Raw genomic sequence first — 20,863 nt, forward strand, 5'->3', positions numbered from 1 at the left:
TGAAGACAACAAAGAATATGACAAAACCACAGGCAGCTTATGATATTAAATGGAATGTTAACCACACAAAGCACTTACCGGGTAACACAAATTTTAGTAAGTCTCCTAGCCTCATTCAACTGCCACAGATGAGCATTTCAGTGGCTCCCAAGCCTCACTTGATTTTAAAGGAGTAAAGGAGCAAACAAGGAATATAGACACTAGTTTTCATTCTCTCTCTTCCTCTCTCCCTTTTTTGAGGGGAGGGAGGCTAGCAGGGGTCCTTCAGATATCAAACTCAGGGTCCATCAGGAGTTGCACACTGCAATGCACACAGGGCCACTCAAGAAATGTAAATGAAAGTGGGCAAAATACAAAAGACTGTAGAGATATGGCAAATGTTAAATCCTGTCTAATGTCACATTCAAAGAAAATATCTTAAAAGAGCCAGAGAGAAAAGATAAACTATAAAGGAACAACAGATGGACTGACAGAAAACATCTTAGCAGTGACAAAAGCCAGGAAATAGTGAAGTAATATCTTCAAACTACTAAGAGAAAGTAAAGGTCAGCCTAGAATTGAAGATCCAGGTAAACTACCTTACAAAAAACAAGAGTAAAGATATTTTTAAAAATATATTTATGTATGTATGTAATATATTTATTTATTTATTTGGTTGTGCCGGGTCTTAGTTGTGGCATGTGAGATCTTAGTTCCCTGATCAGGGATCGAACCCGGGCCCTCTGCATTGGGAGAGCGGAGTCTTTACCACTGGACCACCAAGGAAGTCCAAGACAAAAAACAAAACAAAACAAAAAGCTTGTAAGTTCATCCCAAACTAACCCCCACTAAAGGAATGATTAAAAGATGTATCTGAGGGGCTTCCCTGGTGGCGCAGTGGTTGAGAGTCCGCCTGCCGATGCAGGGGACACGGGTTCATGCCCCAGTCCGGGAAGATCCCACATGCCGCGGGGCAGCTGGGCCCGTGAGCCATGGCCGCTGAGCCTGTGTGTCCGGAGCCTGTGCCCGCAACGGAAGAGGCCACAACAGTGAGAGGCCCACGTATCACAAAAAACAAACAAACAAAAAAAACCAAACAAAAGATGTATCTGAAAAAAAGAAGAAAATAATTATGAAAGTGAGGTCTAAGTTGTAAAAAAGAATGGTGAGCAACACAAAAAGTATGAGAAAATCTAAAAATAACAGTCTAAATAAAACAATACTACTAATAATATATAATTTGGAGAGTTAAAAAAAGCAAGAGGGCTTCCCTGGTGGCGCAGTGGTTAAGAATCCGCCTGCCAAGGCAGGGGACACGGGTTCGAGCCCTGGTCTGGGAAGATCTCACATGCCGCGGAGCAACAAAGCCCGTGTGCCACAACTACTGAGCCTGTGCTCTAAAGCCCGCGAGCCACAACTACTGAAGCCCGTGCACCTAGAGCCCGTGCTCTGCAACAAGAGAAGCCACCGTAATGAGAAGCCCGCGCACCACAATGAAGAGTTGCCCCCGCTCGCTGCAACCAGAGGAAAGCCCGCGTGCAGCAACAAAGACCCAACACAGCCAAAAATAAAAATAAATTAAAAAAAAAATTTTTTTTTTTAAAGCAAGAAATAAGATAATAGACAACTACATGTTGGTTGGGAAATGGGTGCTTAAAAAACACTCGGTATTTTAACTTCTAATTTCAAATTTATTTGCCACGATATCATAATAAATAATGTTTCATATATAGCTTACATTAAAATAGGAAATCAGATTTTCTGACGGTTGATCACTTGCTGAATTTAAGATCATCATTAATTGCTGGATAGTATTCATGACAGTCCTAGAAAAAAATAGGAAGAAGTGTTAAGCAATGAAGGAATAAAAAGAAAAAATAATAAGTATCTATTTCATAAGTTACATGTATCTTCAATCTCACTGTCTCCTGTTTATCTTTAAGAAGTTCTCTGAAATAAGACTTTATAAAAGCCTTAGTGTGCTGCTGTTTATGAGGAATTACATTTTACTTAAATCTTTAAGAAAGCATATGCCCATCATCAGTAAGTTTATAATTAAAGAACTGATATGCTTATTTACTAATAGAACTAAATATCAACAAAACAACTGATGAAAGTAATGACATTTTAAGAATAAAACATAAACTGGCATCAAAATGGTAATATTTTAAGAAAACATTATTACAATTAAATATTAAAAATTTTCAAATAAAGACAGTAAGATATTTAGTAACTCAAGTAGAGAACCAAGTGACTGTCTTTTACAGAGACCTTCAAGACGAAAGCATACATAATTTTAGAAGTCATCATCACTAAAACATAAAAGTAGGTCAATCTCTTTAAGATCTCTTTAATTATATAATTGTGTGTGTGTGTGTGTGCGCGCGTGCGTGTCTGTGTATGGCATATGGTAAATATTAATGTTCCGATTTTGGAGTAGCAGTTCATTGCTACTCTGTAGGCACTGTTTAATGATGCAAAAAACTGTAGAATGTTTATAGTCAAAAGGGTCTTTAAATATTATTTAATAAAACATGTTCAGTGTTCTCAGTCAAGCCTCTCTAAACTGATATCTACACTTCCTCAACTTTTAAATATATTGCTTCTATGATGTGTACATGTACTAATCTACTTAAGCCACAATGACTAAAGCCATAAGTGACCAACTGCTAAAACCAAAAGATCTTTTTTATTTGTTCTGATACTTGATTTTCTTGAGGTATTTGACACTCTTAAAACACTTGCTCTCTTCTGAAACTCCCTCCCTTGGCTTCTTTGGCTTCATTCTCTGGCCTCCCCAATCACACCTCTCATTCTCTTTAATCTAACTTTTATCTCGTCCTTAAATGCTAGCATTCTTTAGGGTTCAGCCCTTAGCCAACCGTTATTACTATTATGCACCCTCACTTCAGGCAATCTCATCTGTTTTTCTGTTGTTTTTTTAAAAATTTTTATTTTATTTATTTTTTTATACTGCAGGTTCTTATTAGTCATCCATTTCATACACATCAGTGTATACATGTCAATCCCAATCTCCCAATTCATCACACCACCCCCCCGACCCTGTTTTTCTGATTTTAACTATCCCTGATGATTCCCAAATCTATAAGATCCTTATATCCTACTACTTACTACATTATCTTCTTCATATCCCATAAATGCCTTAAGAATAATATTCTAAATATGAATTCATCAACTATTTATCAAACCTGTTCTTGCTTTCATTCCAACTGCCTATCTCTTGGTTCAGATCTTCAGCATCTCTCAAATGAATTACTGCAATAGAGCATTTTGAGATTTTGACTATGTCTATGGCAGCAGGGTCTAGGCATATGTACTTTGAAAAAAAAAAAGACTCCTCAGGTTATCCTAATTTGCCTAACCACTGTGACAGACTGACAGGTCTCTCTATTTCTCAACACGCCCTCCTCAGTCCATCTCTTCACAAACTACTACCATGTAAACTTTCACAAATCAAGTCTGATTTTATCCTAGCCCTGCTTAACACCCAGGTATAGCAACAGGCCATATCCTGCACAAGCTAAAGTCCAAACTTCTGAGTATGGAATATAAGGCCTTTCATGATCTAGTACCCACCCTCCTCTCCTGCCATTTCATCTTCCCATTTAGTCCATCAATACAGAGCTGCTTATAGTTCCCCAGATGCATCATGTTGTTTCATACTTCCATCCCTTTGCACATGCTGTCAGTCTCCTGTGACACAAACTTACATGTTTCAAAATTCAGTTCAAATATCACTTCATAAAGTCCCTTCTGTGCCATCTCATTAACTTGTCCTATGTCTCTTACTATACTTAAACAAAAATGTATTTTTATGTGTCTATGTAGTCATTTGAAAAAATTACTGATTGTTTTACTATGTACCAAGTATTGTCCTAGGTCCTAATGATTAAATGGTGATCAAGAAAGTCATGGTCCATGTGGTATGGACTTAAAGGCTATTGTGGGTATTGACAAAAACAAGCAAACACACAGATTAATTTATAATTACAAATTGTGATACATACTTTGAAGGAATAGAACAGGATGCTGTGAGAAAGATTAATAAAGGAAAATACTTCAGAGAGAAATAAGTCTTCAAAAAAGTAGTATTTGTGCTGAACCTAAAAGAAGGGTAGTAGTTGGCAATTCATAGAAAAGAAGGAAGAGTTTCAAGAAGAAACAAAAGCAAATGTGAAGGTCACTGAGTACAAAAGAAGATTTTGGAGAGTTCAGAAAACTGGCTAGTACATAATGAGCAGGAAAACAAGATGAGGTTGGAGAGGTAACAGAAGCTAGATCATATAAGGTCTTGTAGACACTGTTAAGGAATTTGCACTGTATTTCAGTTGCAGTAGGAAGCAATCACAAACTTAACAGCAGGGTGAACATGATCTGATTTACATTTCTAGAATATTATTCTGGGGGCTCTCTGGAGAATATATTTGGTGATAGGGAGAGAGGAATAGTCATGAGAGTAGAAACAGCAAGATCAGTTAGTAGGCTACTGCAAAAAATCCAAGAGAAGGAGAGAGATATCTTGGACAAGGGTGGGAAGAGTAGGAATGGGGAACGGTAGATGAACTCAAATACTTAGGAGGGAGACTCAACAAGACTTGAAAACAGATTAGATGTGGGAAGCAAGTGAGGAAAAGGACACAAAAAAATGGCTCCAATCTTTCTAGGTTATATACAGAGCAAATGGTGATACTTTTTTTTCGCTTTTTTATATACTGAAATGGAACACATTCTCTTTCTAGGTTATATACCTTAAGGACAGACAGAACTACGTCTAATAATCATATCCTCACCAACTAGTAACATGTCTGGCATACAAAGGGCACTCAATATATATTTGCTGCATGTATATACAAATATATAATGAAACAAATGAATAAACCCAAAGCACTATAAAGTACTGAATAAATAATTACAATGAAAATCAAAATAAGAAAATTCATACCGAACTGGAGTCTGTGGAAGAATCACATTTACCTCTTCATCGGGGTTACTTTTTCGTGGTGTTCTCTGCATTTCAAAACTAAATAATGATAAGCAAAGTCATTCAGACTGAAAACTTACAATTTGTGATTAATGAGTCAAAAAAGCAGTAAAGTACCTTCTGTTCACTCATAACATCATACAAAATGGTTAAGTAAATAACAGAAGTGATAGGAAACAGATGATCCAGAAAGCTGCTTAAATAAATAAAATTTTATTTTTTTATCATAATTTTTTTTTTTTTTTTTTTTTTGCGGTACGCGGGCCTCTCCACTGTTGCGGCCTCTCCCGTTGAGGAACAGAGGCTCCAGACGCGCAGGCTCAGCAGCCATGGCTCACGGGCCCAGCCGCTCCATGACATGTGAGATCTTCCCAGACCAGGACACGAACCCGTGTCCCCTGCATCGGCAGGCGGGCTCTCAACCACTGCGCCACCAGGGAAGCCCAAGACCAATTCTTAATGCTTTTGGTTTCTCTGCCACAAACAAAGCTTTCTCTTCTCTGAGCACCTCATTACTGTTTAATTTCATAGCAGGCATTTCTTGAGTGGTATTATGGGAATGAAGATGTGATGAAAGAGAGAGTGTGTGTGTATTAAAGAGACAGAGTTCTGTATTATATGGTGACAGGTGTAAGTAAATTAATGCGAGTATTCTGCTTTCCAGTGTAGAATGTAGGCAAATAAACTTGATGATCTGTTACCTTTATAACAAAACAAAATAATACAAAACAAAGGAGAGAAAAAGTTTCAAGAAGTGCCTTGCAGGGCTCCTAAACATCAGGCTAACTCAGCCCTTAAAATCTCAGCCAGCTGGGTAGACATAACATAGGAGACCACAGTGGTTGAAGCACCAATTATAAATCAGGCGGTTCTGGCTCACATATTAAAAACATGATTTCAGCCAGTCACCTCCTAATATACATTTAAATTCATACAGTTAGTAAACAAGAAGGGCTATGAACATCTTGATAATACTGACTTTTGATATTTTAATAGTGAGATGATCTTTCTGGAGGGCAATTTGGCAATATGTATTTGGTGTGTTTTAAATGTTTGGATTCTTTGACTCAGCACTTCTACTTCCAGGAACATATGTTTAGAAAATAGTCAACGATTTGAATTAGAAAAGTAAGACAAGATATTTATAAAATAAAAATCTAAGTATTTTTCATAACAGCAAAAATAACAAACATCTAAAATGAACAATCAGAGTGGGTTAAACAAACAATGGATATCCATATGGTCAAATACTATATAGTTCTGAAAAACTGTTTTTAAGTAAAATTATAAAAATAGAAATATAACATTCATGCAGAAAGGTGCACAAACCATAAGTGCATCCACAAATTTTTACAAAATGAACACAATCATGTAACCCCACACAGATCAAGAAATAGAACATTATCAGCACCCCAGAAGTCTCTCATGCCCCCTCTTGATCATTACACCTCCAAAGGCAATCACTATCCTGACTCCTATACATCATAGATTAGTTTTGCATACTTTTAAAATGTATATGTGTAGAATTATTCAGTATATACGCTATTGTGTGTCTTCTTTTGCTCAAATAAACTATTTATGAATTTTTCCCAAGTTGTAACGTGTCATTGTTGCATTTTATTCTATTATGTAAATATACCACACTATATTTATGTATTCTATTTTTTTTTTTTTTTTTTTGTGGTACGCAGGCCTCTCATTGCTGTGGCCTCTCCTGCTGTGGAGCACAGGTTCTGGACACGCAGGCACAGCAGCCATGGCTCACGGGCCCAGCCGCTCCGTGGCATGTGGGATCCTCCCAGACCAGGGCACGAACCCATGTCCCCTGCAACAGCAGGCGGACTCTCAACCACTGTGCCACCAGTGAAGCCCCATCATAATTTTTAAGTTGGGTTTCTTTCCACTAGGTTTACAACAAACGGTGTACCAATCACTAAGAATTTTTTTGAAGGTGAAAGTTAGATGTTTGTTTTCTCTAGAATGTTAGATGTTGATGATATTACTAGCCAGGTTGTTCAGTATCAAAAAATATCAAAACTCAAGTTTTTCAAACATTATGCCTTCCAAAAACTTTACTTTGACTTAAATAAAATCTGAAACATTTTATTTGTGTTTAACTTCCAAATTTTATATATATACATATTTTTTTAGTTAATATTAAAAGATTTCATGCTAAAGACTTAAAATTAACCACACTTACAATCATTCAAAAATTTTTTACGGGCATATCTCATTTTATTGCACTTTGCTTTACTGTGCTTCACAGATACTATGTTTTATTACATATTGAAGGTTTGTAAACTCTGCATTGTCATATGATGGTTATCATTTTTTAGAAATAGGTATTTCTAAATTAAGGTACGTACACTGTTTTTTGGATATAATGCTATTGCACACTTAACAGACTATAGTACAGTGTAAACATAACTTTTACATGCACTGGGAAACCAAAAAGTTTGCGTGATTTGCTTTATTGAAATGGCCTGGAACGGAACACACAATATCTCACAGGTGCCTGTAGTTACCGTCAACCATCCCTACTTTAGGCTTATATATGACAATTCAAGAGAATACAATTTTATATTAACTTTTTAAAAAATGAACCAGCATATCGACAAATAAATGTATAATACCTGTCTGTAGGATCAGCCTGAAGAGTTTTATCATGATCCAGAAATAATCTTGCATCTATATCTTTGTTTTTAAGGTAAATTTCTTCATATTGTTTAGAGAGACTTTCCACCTCAAAGGCAAAAAATATTGATGATTATCCTTTTCATGTCATTACTTCTCAGTACACAGAAATACAGATTTAATTAAGGAATCTTCGTAAAAATATACACTTAATTTTACACTATACAGACTTCACATGGAATATAAATAAGGCATATCTAAAAGTGAAGTAAAGAAAATTGCAAATTTTTTTCAACTCAATTTTAAACCTATTTTATGCACATATCTCACATTTTATCTAGACAAGGATCACCAATGCTACAGAACAATACTGAGATGGAACTATAAGATGAAAAGACATTATTATAAGCACTTAATTGCCGAGATCCTCCATCCTATACATCACTCACTTTTAATCTTCTACTACACTTATCAATATAAAATAATTTTTCAAACACTGTAACAGACCTTTATTATGTATTCTGCCTATCTTTTCTGAATCCTTTGGTTCACTCTGACTCCCTTCAGTTACGTATCTTGGGCAAGAGTATAAGCTCAATTAATTAGCCCAATTAACATACTTGCACAATTTATTTCCAATCTTAGACACTTTTCCAAATGCTACAATCTATAATTCTTTTATCAGTTCTGATTCATAATTTTCTAATCATAATATAAAAACCAATGCCCAATAGAAAACCATTTAGCAGCCTTCTCCTGTGACTTTTAAAGCCAGAGTGTTTCCAACCTGAGAGAGTTAAAATTGCATTCTAGAAGGAGTGGTAGGAAAAAATCCAGTTAAACGTAAACTTTTTGTTTGTTTGCATACGTTTTTTAGGCCGAACAGCCATTCGTGTTTGATTAGGCTTAATCGTCATTCCTGCCCTATGTCAGTTAGGTACTAATTATCAATCATTTATTGACTGGCAGCTATTAGTGCTATATAATGTAAAGTTTATCTTGAATTTTCTAATAATAACCCTGTAATCCTTTCAGAGGGAAAAAAATTATGAATGTCCAAGATTCTTTAGAGTTGTAAACAGCATATTTTTTGGTATATAAGTTGGTAACAGAACTCAGAAATACAACTTTTGGTCCCTTCTTGTTTCTTTAGTACCATGTCTTACCACTCACTCTACAGAACAGACCATACTATCACATATCACTGTGCCTTTAAATCTATAATTTCCAACCCCTGGAAATGCTACTTCTCATAAATCTTACTCAGCTCAGAAATCACATCACCTCCAAAGAATTTTCCGCAAAACCTATCTGGCCCACTTTGGATTAGGTAGCCCTCCTCTGAGATATCACAACACCCCATGTACACATCTATTAGACTCTTGTAGACTCCTGTTAATGTTCTACTTCTATGTCCGTCTCTTCCACTAGCACCTTAATGACAATGACTGTGAGTTAAATCTCTGCATTCATGATATCTAGCACAATGCCTGGCATATATTAAGCACTCACTAAATAACTGTTGAATGAATAAGTTAGTTAATTCAAGGAGGACTAGCTACCAACTCAGGCCATAAAATCAGCAATCTAGCTCTCTAATTTCATGTCTTTTGGTCTTGGTGACTGATACTAGGTGTGTCTGAAATGCTGCTTCCTCACTGAGTACTTGTTCTTCATCATTTGTTTAAGCATTCTTTTCTCCACACATTACCACATAAAGTTCTCAGTTGTTCTGTTCTCACTGAAGAGCAAGACATATGAGGAAAAATGTGAAAAGAAACAGATGGATGGATGGCACACCACTAAGGTAAAACATTTCTACCATATAATCACAGTCATTTCAACCAAAGCTACATCCAATTAAGTAGCTTTTTAAAAATACTCCAAAGAGTGAATTCCCTGGCAGTGCAGTGGCTAGGACTTGGCTTTCACTGTCGGGGCCTGGGCTCCATCCTGGTGGAGGAACTAAGATCCTGAAAGCCACGCATTGCGGCCAAAAAAAAAAGCCTCAAAAGAGTTGCTCCAAGTACAGTAATGCTAATAATGTTGATGGCACTAATCATGGCTCCTATGCTTAAAGAAGCATAGCAAAGCAAATTAGAATCAAATCTGATTATAGATATTTACTTCTATTTAAATATTCAATGGCATTTAGAAGTTCAAAAGAAGCCTACATTCTGATTTTTGAAAAATTTTAGTACAAATCAACTTCTAGTGCAAATTTTTAAATGTTGCTTATTTATACATTTGAGCATAAATGGGTTCAAAAGAGGTTTTTTCTTACTATATAAAGTTGATTCACCACAATTCTACTTAGATTCTTTCCTTGAGTAAAAAATATTTAATATACAGTAAAGTGATCTTAAGAAATTTAGGCAACTATTCCTCCCTTGCTAAAGTCCCGAAACACATTGATTTTTTATTACGTTTTCTTTCAGATTACCTCTGGAAGTCCATTAGAAGCTACAATTCCAAGAGAATTCATAAAAGGTATAAAATTTTTGAAATAAACATTTTTCACCTGAAAAAGATAAAGTTACATGACCATTAAAATTTAAAAAAAAAACAATCTCTGTCACTATTAACAATAGAATGAAAGTGTTAACTGACATTTTGATCAATGAGTTACATTCAACCCAGTGTGATGCTTATTTATAATTAATTCAATTATTCACTTTTTAATTCATGTGAGGCAGATTTCAGGTCCTAAAATGGAGGTGCAGGGGGGAACTGTTAATGAAATGGGATTTATAAGAAGAAAATCCATCGAAACCAACTTCAATAACCCACATTTAACAAATGGTAAAAACATGGGAGGCTTAAAAATATTAAGCGACTTCACCTAAGTTACACAGCTAGGAAGTGGCAGAGCTGGAATTGAAACCCAATCTGTCTAGCATCAAAGCCAAGACTCTTTTAACTTCTCTACACTGCCTCTGATTTCTCCCCAAAGCATATTTTTGGGCCACTTCACACATATACCTAGCTTAGGGAATATCGAGTCAATTATTTCAGTGTAAATTTAGGAAAATGACCTGCTTTTATAAGAAGATAATTTCACATACAAATACCCAACAATTCTATTCAAAACCGAGTGAAAATGTTTTGGTCATTATGCAGTTTCACACAAAAAACCCTACATTTAACATGGATAATAAAGACCATCCTTGGAAAACCTGGAGTTATATCCCTAACTATTTTACACTGGCAAAGTGTTATGGAATTTTAAACAACTTACTTTTCTTCATTTAACTTCCTTTTCCAATTTGCAGTCTACATTTATTAAGGTAGAATAATTTAATATCTTCCTATTAATAAGTTCCTATCTTCTGCTTCACAAAAATGCTTTAAGAATTAAGCTTCTGTAATACATATTAGTATTGTTTTCTAATTAATTCCCACTTAACTGGAATAATTATAAGGTGGGTAGTTCTATTTAACCAATTAGTGTGACTAAACAATAATTATATAACCATAAATATAACTAACCAATAGTTATAAAACTATAAATGCTACATGTAAATAATCAAGTGTCAAATTAATATGAATTACCCCCAAAACTATTAATCCCCTACACTTTACAAATCGTTATTACATTCTAAATTATAGAAGAATTATTTAAAATAAAAAGAAAAAACATGATTTATTCCTGATTTTTGAAATGCAATTTTATAAGTAGTTCTAAAATACAGAGAACTAACAAGCAGGAATTAGAAAACTGCCTTTATTCCTATTCATTATCTTGAGGGAGTAAGCAACAGACTGGAGTAAAAAAAAATATTTCAACTACATTTGTCAGCTTATTAGCAAAGATAATTTGTTATTCTAGAAAAGTAAATATATTACATGTGTAAAGTTGATACAGCTATATGTCTATATCTATATATTTGTTAAAATTAACAAAAGCCACAGTGCTAAAACCCAGATATCTTGATAAATCATTCCAACACTTCTTAAACTAGATTTTGAGATCATACCCCCAATTCCGTCCCAGAGTTGACAGAGCAATTTCAAAGATGCAACATTTCACATAGCTATCTAGTAGTAGTGAATTGTGGACAATATAACAGTCTATGAGAGAAAGAGCACGGCACAGTGAAAGAAGCACTGGTAGCAGATGGTCCAAAGCAGAGACTCTGTTAGTAATCAGCTATCAGTCTCTAGAAGCTTGTTTATTCATTAGTAAAAGGAGGCCAAGTACATTACTTGTAAGAGTCCTTCCAATTCTAACATTCCAGATTTTATTAACAAGATAAGCAATTCCTGGGTGTTCATGTATCCTCCACCAGTCATTAACATCTGGTGTGATATTTAGAAAAAGAGTAACTACAGAGGCTAAATAAACAGAAACTTAATGTTGGTATCACTTAGCACTAAACCAAAACACTAGGGTTTTCTGAGCAGGATACTTGAAAACATTAGGCGTATCAGTAACCACAGAGGAATCAAAGAACAAATACATTTGAAAACTACTGCCGTAATCATGTACATTTCAATGATTCCAGAGTGAGGGAGCTACTCTCTTTAAAATCAAAGTAACTGAATATGAAAATTAAACTTTTTCTAAATATTTTGCTACTGCAAAAGAGTTGGCACTAATTACAAAAAGCAAGCTCATCATAAAAGAATTATATACTGTTAGGAAGAACTTACATCTAAATCTACTTTAACTATTTTAAAGAAATCATGAAGTTAAATTACCTCATCTATATTACATTCATGTTCTTTACAGAGAACTTCAATAATTCTTGTATCATTTTCTAGTTGTTTTGCTATCCGTGCACTCCTGTTCTGACCTCGCCTTGGTGTTCGAGGTGAACCATTAATAGGTATTACAGCTGTTTCTGTAAAAATGGTAAATTAGATAAGAACAATTGCACATTCCACTGTACAAAATAATGAAGTATTCTAATTATAACTCGGAAGGTCAGAAATAATCTTGGTAACATTCTACTTTTATTATTAGGCTTCATTAAAAAGCTAACAGCTTAATCTATTTATTGAATATCTACTGTAAATTATATAGTGGTAATAGTTGTTACCATCCCTATTCTCTTCTGTCCCCAAGTAGCCCATAAAAGAAATTTAAAACCCCACAGACAAATATGAAAAATGCAAGGGAAATAGCCAACTTATAAACTAATATTAAGTGTATCCTACTAGTCTGCAAGGGGAAAAAATGTTTTCTATCTTAAAAGAGTCTTAAAAATAATAAGCATGTATTTATGGATTCAATTTGTAGATACAGGATAAAAAATAAATTTTTTAAAGTTTTAGCAAATAAATTATGATGCTTTTATAAAATTAAGCATACAAATATACTCATGTGACACTAAATTGTAATTTTTTAAAAAATCCCCTGGATTATTTTGAGCATTTTCAATTCAAACTGAATGTGAATTCAGCTATTAAAGAGATTACAGATGACTAAGTATAAAAAATATTAACTGCCTCTAGGCCCAACAAACAACTTACAAGAAACTGACAGGATAGAGGAACATGTTAAGACTATACCATAGGATGCAATCACTAAAAATTAAACCATGGAAAACTCAACAGAACAAGACCACCTGATTATTTAATAAATAAATTACAAGAAAAAAAGAGAAAGATAGATGGAGGAGGAACTTTTTAAGTCTTAAAAGCATACCAACCAATCACAAAGTAGAGATCTTATTTAGATTCTGATTTAGTCAACATGTAAAAATTTTTTAAATTACTTTTATAAAACAATTGAAAATATGGACACTAGATATTTGGTGGAATTGAAGAATCACTATTAATTGATTTTTAGGTGTGAGAATGGTACTGTCATTATGCTTTTTTAAGACTTTATCTTTCAGAGATACATACTGAAATTTATAGGGATGAAACGGTATGCAAAAGTGTGCTTCAAAATGATATAGTTGGTAGAATTGAGCAGTAGATAGGACTATGGGTTGACCATAAGTTATGCATTGAGGGCAGGTGATAAGTACATGGAGGCTTATTATACGACTTTCTTCTTTTATGCTCACTGAAATTCTTCATAATAAAAAGCTAATTGCAAGTTTACCACAGCCAGTTAATTCAACACCTTATCCTGCTTTCTCTTTAACATGGCACTTACAGAATTAAATGTACATTTGAATTATCCAAAAGAACAAAGGCTGTCAACCTAAAGTTATATATCAACTTATTAAAGTTATAACATTTTTAAAAAGTGAGGAAAAGGCATATAAAGGAAATTTTTAGATTCAGAAATTTTTAAAATATATTGTTTTCTATTTTTTCCCCCGTTTTGCATGTGGTTTCTGCTAAATGACCTGTCTTTTCCGTCAAGCCATGTTCAACATCTTTTCAAAATTCTGCTTCATTTTTCCAGGAAGTTATTGTTCACGAAGATTAATCAGGCTTCAGCTTTTCAGCCACTTCAACACTTTGAGACTTCCATGTTTTGATCTTTCCCCTATTATGTTTAGTATTACTAATACTGTCAACATTTTAGGAGCAAGGAATCAGCTAAGTCTTGTTAAGTTTACATTTCTCTATAGTGTATTAAGTGATTTTAAATCCTACTCTACATGCCACCAAAGGGAGCAATTCCATTCTAAGAGGAATATACTTGTCTTTGCTTAATGCTATCTAATTATTTCAGCAATAGCTATTATTTAAATACACCTCCCATCTCATCACCCACTGAAGTGGATCAATTACAGTTCATACACACACACACACACACACACACACACACACACACACACAAAATCAGTCACATAATCATTATAGCTTCCAATAATAAAAATTTAGTTAATCCATTCCTATAGAACGGGTTACTCTTCCCCGTGCAGTCTCATTCATAACTATGCCTTGCCTCTTGATTTTCTCTTTACTGGGAGTGCAGTCTCCCAACTTACCACGACACTCAAACCCTAACTACTCCTTCAACACTCAGTTCAAATGCCACCACTTTTTTATGGTCTTCCTTGGTCTTTCCCAGCTGGGAAAACTTTCTCATCTCCTCAACTCCCATAGTATTTGCTATATTTTGGCCCAGACTATTTTCAACCATATACTCTAATTACTTGCTTACTTATCTCTCCTTCTATATCTTATGCTACTTAAGGGCAGAATCCATGTCTGATTTCTTTTTTATTATTCCCTTGGCTCTAGAACCATGTTTTGGATCTAGTGTAAGTCCATAAACAACTGTTGAATGATGAAGTAGGAGGGGCATAAATTACTTAAAATACTTACTATATGGTTCTTTGAGTAATGCAGGAGGTGAGAGCTTGATAAAATAGTCAAGGACACACAGCATTAACTGAAATGAGATCACCAGATCATCTTCCATTTGTAAAACTTGCCCTGAAAACAAAGAAGGTCCACATCTTAAGGTAGAGATTGAGGTCTTTAAGTCAGGGAAAATTGTGGGTATGGCTGTATCCATATACTCATTTATGCAACAATCACTAGAAGCATGTTAAAGATCTTTTTTTTTTTTTGCAAAAATTCAGTCAGATTTGCAATATATAAAAATATATAAAGTTATAAAATTATAAATGGGGACTTCCTGGTGGCACAGTGGTTAAGAATCCACGTGCCAATGCAGGGGACACAGATTCGAGCCCTGGTCTGGGAAGATCCCATATGCTGTGGAGCAACTAAGCCCGTGCATCACAACTACAGAGCCTGTGCTCTAGAGCCCGTGAGCCACAACTACTGAGCCCGCCTGCCACAACTACTGAAGCCCATGTGCCTAGAGCCTGTACTCCACAATAAGAGAAGCCACTGCAATGAGAAGCCAGCGCACCGCAACCAAGAGTAGCCCTTGCTCGCTGCAACTAGAGAAAGCCCACACAACAAAGACCCAATGCTGCCAAAAATAAATAAATAAAATAAATAAATTTACTAAAAAAAATTATAAATGAAGTATAAGTCTACCATGAGAATTTTACATTTAGGTATTATTATAATAATTCAGTCCCTATGTCTAAATTTATTTTGATTTTTCCTTCTTTAAACTCACTTCCAGTTTTGGTTAAGAGTTATAAAATTTACTACCTCTGAAAATCATTTTGAAGAATGATACACGTTAGTCTTCAGTTCTATTTATTTATGAAACCTCATATATTTTCAATTTCAACCCACTCCAAAATATTAAGAAATAACCAAAGCCATTAAGAAATAATAAAATTAGTACATAATTGTAAAGTCATCTATAAAGCAATTATTTAGCACAAAATCCTAAAAGTTTATATAATAAATATACAACTAAAGAGCTGTATATTATAAAGAGCTGTATATAAAGAAATTAATGCATATAATAAACACCTAAGAAAAAAACAGTATAGCTACACAAAATATACAAATCATATAGCTATGACATATTTGCTTATGGCTCTATGTTGTGCAGTATTTTTAAAAGAGAAGTTTAATTTGATTCATTTTCTATCTTATTGGTATCTGACTGATAAACCACTAATAATCCCAATACTGAAGGTACAGAAACTTTCTGGTTAATGTATTAAATCTCAAATTTTTAAAAAAGGCATTCTTCAAATATTCAAGGAAGAAAATGAGGCGGGGGGGAAATTAAGCTAGTCTCAGATTTCTCAACAGCAATGTTCAATTCCGGAAAATAGTGTCCTGAGGAAAAAAAAAAACATGATACAAGAACAGAATACTCAACCAAGTTGTCCTTCAAGTCTAAAGACTACGGACATGGTTCATAAGCATGTCAAACATAGAAAACATGGCGCCAAAAAGGCTTTTTTGAAAAACTCCTTCACGGTAAAATCTAGTCAGCTAAGGATAGACCAAAATAAAGAACTCAGAAATGGAGAAGCTATGATACAGGAGTGACAATAAGCTTAGAATCCATTTTAAATACATAAATGAGACAAAACAACTGTGATAATTATAATTACAGAGCAGAATGTAAATATTATAATCTTTGGTAATATAATGATAACAAAAAATAAGCAAATCTGAAAGTAGGGAAGAGGGAGGTGACAGGAAGAGTGAGAATTCTTTTTCTTCAGAGCAGATTAATATATATCGCTTTAACTCAAAACACAAAGTTAAATAAAGATTCTAACCTCTTAATGTTTTCATAATCTTAGAGAAATATTTTAAGAAATAATACTGCTTAAGTGACAAAACATATAAATTTAAGCAATTCCTTCCATTTCACTTTTCTTCTATAAAATTTGAGTAAAATTAATTTTTATATTTTAAACATAGCACAATAATGTAATATTATTTTTAGAAACTTATATATATGTTTGTGAGTGCACTCATCCACCCACCTTTTTTAATCAGAATGTTATTCCAGATACATTTTTGTGCATACAACCACATAATTTTAATGATGATTATTTCTAGGTGGGTTTTGGGTAATTTTTCTACATTTTTCTTTGTGCTTTGCTGTATTATTTGCATTCTTTATCATGAATATATATCACTTTTATAAAAACAATAACATTATTCTTAAAAACAGGAAAGAAGGAAAAATATTAGAAAAAGAAATGAAATGAGACATTTTCAAGGTTGCCTCCAGTATCAGAATTACAAGAACTTGCTAACAGTTAAAAAGTCACACAAAGAACTAGGGGGAAGGAGGAACAAAATTAAATAGAATTAAAATTTTGAGCTTACTCAAAAGAATTATCAATTATTACATTTGAAACATTAGTATGTAACAAACATAATGACTTTACCTTTAGCTAGTAAAAATGTGAGCCAAGAAACTTTTAGCACCAACATAGAATTTATTTCCGTAGATATCCTAATAAACAAATAGAAAGAAGAAAAAAAAACTCACACTGTTTTCCAACTACACCATTTTTTTTCATTTTTTTACAATTATAGACCAGAGTTGATCACATAATAGAATACAGTCCATCTTAAATGCACAATTTACACATGAATTCAATTTGTATCAATTCAGTTAGTGTTTTCACCATGTTATTTATATTTTCCCAGAGTAGTATACATTTTTTAAAGAAAATACTGAATATCTTCTACTGTAATCTAAAAATATGCACAGAAAGTGGTATAATATTACATACATGGTTTCCAATTAATGCTTTTCTGCTCTCTTTTCTAATTAAAATCAATTTTCTGTAAGCAGAAAAATAAGAGGTTTGGGTGACTCTACCAAATTAACACTATGCCTTCATAAACGTCAAGTTATTCACTTGTCGGAATTAACAAGTGGAATTAATAGAGTTAATTAATTAATACACAATTTCCCTTTGTATCAATCATCTTCAGTATTATTAATTCAATGAGGCAGAAAATCTCACATACTACTCGTTCTGTTTCCGAAGAAAAACTCTAGAGCTCTTACAATGGTATACTGTTGGAACATGTATCATACATTTAGAAAGACTATTTGGAATTTTTAATATACACGTTCATGTTTATTCTTACTCAAAAGTTATGCTCTGAGTCTTAGTTAATAAAATGCCTATAATATACTCTGAAAAAAAGATTTTGTCAATGAATTGGCATTTTTCCCAGAGCTGGTAAAATGTTGCTCTGAATTAACTTCAACCTTATTAGTTCTCCCTTGTAGTAAAAGGCATGTATTTCATACCACTTTCTTTGTGAAAAGATAAATAATCCGTATAGGGCTTAAATCTATGACCTTAATTTATGAAGTATCATAGAACAGTCAATCAAACTAACCCTGAAACTATCAACGTGTTTGGGATTACTCCACAAAAATCTCTAAAAAAAAAAAACAAACCCCAAAAGTGAAAAATAACATGTTCTCAGGTACTTACGAACTGCTGGGTTGTGACAAATATATAAGTTCACATGTCCTGAAAGGAAGAAATAATTATGTTAACATTATGGCTTTTTTAAAAGTTACTTTTAAATTTTTTTCATAATTTAGAAGTCAGTTTTATCATGCTTTATTCATCTTATTTTAAGAAGGATACATTTTTTTCTCAAGTACAGCATTATAAAACAAAGTTAAAGTAGATGTTTCCAATTTATGACATTTCACACATCACTGTAATATCTAATTACAAAAAGACTGGATTCGATATGTGCATTTCTAACTTGGAATACATTCTGTAATTGAATCTTGATCTGGTTAGAATCTCACATCAGGTCATAAAAGCTTATTTAACTAATAGTGTCACTGAAATAACACAACTGAAAAGTACTACAGTAAGTCCCCTATACACGAACTTTCAAGCTGCAAACTTTCAAAGATGAGAACGTGAGTTTACACGTCCAATCATGTAAGTTAGTTCACGTGTCTGGTGTACACTGTCACCTGTGTGCATCCTCTACAAGTGGTTGTGCTTTGTGTACTTTACTGTACAGTACTGTATAGAGTACAGTAGTACACTATCTTTATTTCAAAGCCAGGATGTCTGGAAGCAAGCGTAAAAGTAGCAGTGACGTACCTGGTACTACTGTACTTTTCAAGGTACTGTACTGTAAGATTAAAAATGTTTTATTTTTTGTTTATTTTTTATGTATTATTTGTGTGAAAAGTATTATAAACCATTTACAGTACAGTACTATGTAGCCAATTGTGTTAGTTGGGTACCTAGGCTAACTTTGCTGGACTTTATGAACAAATTGGACTTATGAACGTGCTCTCGGAATGGAACTCATTCATAGGTAGGGGACTTACTGTATAAAACCTACCTATTTAGGACAATGACTTCTGGAATGGTGGAGTAAGGTTCTCTGCAGACCTGCTTCCTAATATAATAACTACAATTGGTAAAACTATTTTTAAAAAACCATTTAAAGTCTCTGGAAATTTTCCTAAGGGCATACAACAACAACAAACAAAGCTCAACATAACAAAGCTCTACCCCTGGCAGGTGTAGCCAAGACACAGGGCTCTTCTCTCTCCAGCTCCCAGCCTAGAACTATCTCTCTGGGAAGAGTAGGCTCCCAGCATTTCTCATCGCCCCCAGATCTGTGTTGCAGAAAGTCTATCCCAAGCAAGAGGAGCTGAGAGGTCTGGGGCTCCTGTCTTCCGCTTAGCCCCCACTCATAGGGTAAAGTTTTACTCCAGGCACAGAGCACATCAAAAATACTGACTTCTCTTGCTGAGCAGCTCATAGGACAGAGGTTCCAGCCAAGAAAGGCAATCTGGGAAGACCAGGGGCTATCGCCTCTTCTCAGTGCCCTACTCTTAAAACAGAGGTATCACTCCAAGAGAAGAGACCACTGTCCCCATCGTGACCTCCCAAGCAGTGGCACAGAAGTGGTGCCTAGGGGAGAGGCAGGCCCTAAGAACATAGAGCCTTGAGCTCTCCCCAAGGGAATTCATTTGGAATGGAGTGTGGGGATGTTCAAGAATAAGAGAACTGTTGAAAGCAATACAGACTTTGGTGGAAGCAAGTAAGAGAAAGCCAACAGATCTTTTGAGAGCAAAAAGCTAAATCCTAGATCATCTAGGAGAGAACCAGGGAAAGAAACAGCTAAGAATAGCTCTCCTAGTATCAAAATAAGCCTCAAGGCTAGCCTCAAATACTACTCCTGCAGAGGGAGCCAAATTTAATTGGATTAGACTGTAAAGCAATTTGTGACCCAGAGCATTGTCAAAAACAATAAAGCAGGACTTCCCTGGTGGTGCAGTGGTTACGAATCCGCCTGCCAGGTTACGAATCCGCCTGCCAATGCAGGGGACATGGGTTCGAGCGCTGGTCCGGGAAGATCCCACATGCCGCGGAGCAACTAAGCCCATGCGCCACCACTACGGAGCTTGTGCTCTAGAGCCCGCGAGCCACAACTACGGAAGCCCGCGCACCTAGAGCCTGTGCTCCGCAACAAGAAAAGCTACTGCAATGAGAAACCTAGGCACTGCAGCGAAGAGTAGACCCCACTCGCCGCAACTAGAGAAAAGCCCACATGCAGCCACGAAGACCCAAGGCAGCCAAAAATAAATACATTTATTAAAAAAAACAATAAAGCAATCAGTTGGCAATTAGTGAGAGGTAGCAACTAGGTGTGATATCAACAGAGGCAGTTAGCTTAAGAAGAGGGAAAAGATAGTCAAAGAGAACCCAACTAAAACCACTGTCAGCTCAGAGTGACTATGCACCTGTCCAAGGCTACACTAAGGAGCAAGATCAGAGGCTACACACTGTAGGAGAAAAAGGCTTCATTGAGATAGTACAGCTAAGCCACTAAACAAATAACAAAGACAAAACAACAGCAGCAAGCTCCACTAGAGAAAAGAATCAGCTCTCAGAGTTACTACAACGTTATCAAAAATGTCCGGTT

The 20,863-nt window shown here is 34.8% G+C and overlaps 1 protein-coding gene across 7 annotated transcripts in view; it reads right to left on the reverse strand.

The window, feature by feature from the left end:
* The window catches only part of RB1 (RB transcriptional corepressor 1), a 133,852-nt gene that overhangs the window by 74,784 nt on the left and 38,205 nt on the right, over positions 1-20,863 (reverse strand). For all 7 annotated transcript variants that reach the window (XR_008618959.1, XR_008618958.1, XR_008618957.1 and 4 more), the window contains 8 exons: positions 18,388-18,426; positions 17,317-17,384; positions 14,852-14,962; positions 12,317-12,459; positions 10,059-10,136; positions 7,615-7,724; positions 4,943-5,020; positions 1,718-1,805 (listed from right to left, as the gene is read on the reverse strand). Coding sequence is in view for 1 of the 7 variants with exons in the window: in XM_028497303.2 (XP_028353104.1) it covers positions 1,718-1,805; positions 4,943-5,020; positions 7,615-7,724; positions 10,059-10,136; positions 12,317-12,459; positions 14,852-14,962; positions 17,317-17,384; positions 18,388-18,426 (715 nt within the window). In the remaining 6 variants the exon portion in view is untranslated. The remainder of the gene's footprint in view (positions 1-1,717; positions 1,806-4,942; positions 5,021-7,614; positions 7,725-10,058; positions 10,137-12,316; positions 12,460-14,851; positions 14,963-17,316; positions 17,385-18,387; positions 18,427-20,863) is intronic.

This window comes from Physeter macrocephalus, chromosome 13 (assembly GCF_002837175.3).
Source record: "Physeter macrocephalus isolate SW-GA chromosome 13, ASM283717v5, whole genome shotgun sequence".
Taxonomy (NCBI): Eukaryota; Metazoa; Chordata; class Mammalia; order Artiodactyla; family Physeteridae; genus Physeter; species Physeter macrocephalus.